At 46.8% G+C, this 2,926-nt stretch overlaps 1 protein-coding gene across 1 annotated transcript; it reads right to left on the bottom strand.

Moving 5' to 3' along the window:
• Positions 1–47: 47 nt before the first annotated feature.
• On the bottom strand, positions 48–874 carry NGA_0569900 (uncharacterized protein; the record flags this gene model as incomplete). The annotated part of the gene is made up of 3 exons (XM_005855786.1): positions 48–113; positions 392–490; positions 818–874. Coding segments are annotated over 3 exons (222 nt in total), but the record flags the coding sequence as incomplete, so codon positions are not given.
• Positions 875–2,926: the final 2,052 nt, after the last annotated feature.

Raw genomic sequence — 2,926 nt, forward strand, 5'->3', positions numbered from 1 at the left:
TCAAATATGGGCCGTGACACGGCCACCAGGGAGAGGAAGAGAAGCCGCCAGGATCCTTTGTAGGATGGGGACGTCGGGTCGCACAGGGGGGCGGCCCAATGATGCCGGCAGATCTACAGGGGCGAGGCCGGCGGGAGGAGAGGAAGAAGACCACGTTAGGGATGGAGGCAGTAGGCAGGGCCAGGAGGGACTGAGAATCGCCATTGCTTCCGGGCCCAGGTCACGGCGTGGGCACATTTCTGACCCATCAGCTTCAACGCGGCCCCTTCTCCACCCCTTACTCTCTCCTCCCTTCCATAAGCCACGTCTCTTCAATTCCATCACCTTCCCCCTCAGCCTCATCTGGTGCCTTTTCGTCCTCATTATTTCTCCTTCACTTTCTTTTTCTCACCTCGGGATAGAAGGAGGGCGACTGATCCAAAATACTCCTCCACGTGCGGCAGACCCCCTGAAAGTTTGCAACGTCCTGCAAGGCACACAACCAGGAAATCTGAAGGTGGATTGACTTATGGTTGAGTGCATTTAGATTTATCTATTGTCAAGTTTCAGATCAGCTTGCAATGCTATTGAGGACATGCAAGATTAAATCATCGTCTGCGACGCCTGGGGAGGTTCCCCCGCTGACGCGTGACTTGCACGTTTTTTTCTTCCACCCTCATTACTTTTTTATGTCCTGCGACCAACGAAGCCATTCAAGTACCTATACACGCCGTCCGTCTATCTTACATGATGCACCATGATGCACGCTTTGACCAATGCACTGTTTAAACCTATAGACATCTTTTTTGTATGCCCCTTTTGTATGCCCAAGACGAACCTGATGCAACAGGTCTATCGGTAATGTTGCCCAACCTGTCGCTTGTCCTGGTTCCGAATGCGCCAACGCCATGACCTACACCAGATTTAGCCCAAACGTTCCCTGAATCGTTGGAGATCTGGGGAAAAGGATGCGTCTGTGAGAAAAATGCGACCTTTTCGCTGCGGGATTTTGCCAGGTATTTTTGCTCACAGTTTAGGACAAGAGGGCGTTCCGATCCGTTCCGATCCGCTCAATGTCGCATCGCTAAAGAAATCTGATAAAGGCATCGTCTACTTGAGAAATTTTTCATAAAAGCTCCTAGCAATTCGCAAATGGTGGTTATACGAAAAACTTCGTATAAAGTGCATATACACAAAGGCTATAGTCTATTTGTTCCTCTATCTGACAGAACCATAAGGCCAATTGCCATGACAAGATCTGCCATGACAAGATCTGGGTCCTCTCCTTTAAGGAGGCATTTCTTGGTGTTGAAGGCTGAGAAACGTGTGGTCATAAATTGGTATTGGCTGCCAATTCGACCGCAGCATCGCATGTTGCTAAATCTTTGCGATTACCAAGCCATAATCTGTCACGCGACACATCTCATGTTCATCAGTCGTACTTAATGCTTTTAACAACAATTGGCAAATAAAATGATGTATTTTGTCTTGCATGACAAAAGAATGTTGTCATCTCCCTCAATCTGCTCCGGATTTCCGGACGGATTCTTTTCCATTAATGCCTCCCATTCCCTCAACTTCTCTTCTAGTTCTTCAAGTACATCTTTAACAATGCGTACAGTGCCGTGCACTCATTATCGAGCCATGCGAAGGCATTGATAGGGTTGCCTCTGATAGGAAAGGGGTGAATGCTTGATTGGGTGCTTGTTATCCCATTAAAATTTATTTTCTTTTTTGGTGTCATCTTCGCTAAGAGACATTCGTTCATTTGGCCTTCTAAGCGTGTCTTCTGCGTCGAAATTCATAGTAAAAGGACCTTCAAGAAACGATGCTTCTTGAGAGTCGCATCCTTCGCACTCATCACTTTTCTGATTCCTATTCGCGCACAAGTATTCTGTCATCGTGTCTGCTCGCGTGGTAATGGGGGACGAGGAGCATTCAACCTCAGATGTTGTTCTACGCGCCCCATTTCCGATATCCAAGAGCATTTTAAGCTCTTCCGCACGCGTCATGTAGCCATGAATCTTCATCTTCAATGCGTCTCGCGCAGTGGCCGCCTTCTCCAGCTTTAACCATTCCATTAGATGTACAAGACTTTCCTTATAATGGAAAAAGGCCCGGCGCCTTTCTCCTGCCCTGTCGGCTTTGACTGCTTTAGAAGAGTGATCAATGGCTCGTGACTGCAACGCAAGCATTATATACGCTCTTTAAAATGCCTAATTGTGGGGGATTGGGCATCGGGTCGTAAGGAAGTCGGAACATAAATGGGAAGCCGACAGACCCTGACTTGAAAATGCAAAATGTCAAGAGTTACACTTCAGAATTGTAAAGAAGGAAAACTTGAAATTTGATCTGTCTTTTTTTGCTCGAAGACTTAATCACGACAAAATTGCTACAGCACACAATCATTCCTCGCTGCGTTGCAATAGAGCGGAAAGAAACAAAATGACAACAGAAAAAATCTTGATATGACGCAGCGGCTGCGTTTATGACCGGAATTTGCGGTAAGAGGCTAAGGAAGGTTATCAAAATTAGGCGTTCTACCCCATTTCTTTCATTTGCAGGCATTTAAGAAGCATGGAGCATAAATCCTATGGAGAATAGCTCCGTTGCTTCTTGGAGTTTGTGTTTCCCCCGTTCCGATCTTCCCGTGTCACACATTGCAAAGCTTTTTAACCGCCCACAGAAAATGGAAATTTGTCAATTGTTCTTCACGACAATTTGCATTAAGACGAATGAAAATTGCTTTCAAGAATATGCCCCGTCTCTCGTCATTTTCTGGTCAACGCGAGGCTGCTCGTTTCCGTCTCGGCGTCACTGCCGCTTTTGGTTGGATTCCATACTTCTGTACAGCGTCCTCCTTTGGCTCATCTCCTTTCCCACTCCTCCTTCCCCTCTTACAATCATGATTTTTAAAAGCAATTGCCTCCACCCCTGGGGCCTCCTC

Source organism: Nannochloropsis gaditana (genome assembly GCF_000240725.1).
Source record: "Nannochloropsis gaditana CCMP526 unplaced genomic scaffold scaffold099, whole genome shotgun sequence".
Lineage (NCBI taxonomy): Eukaryota > Eustigmatophyceae > Eustigmatales > Monodopsidaceae > Microchloropsis > Microchloropsis gaditana.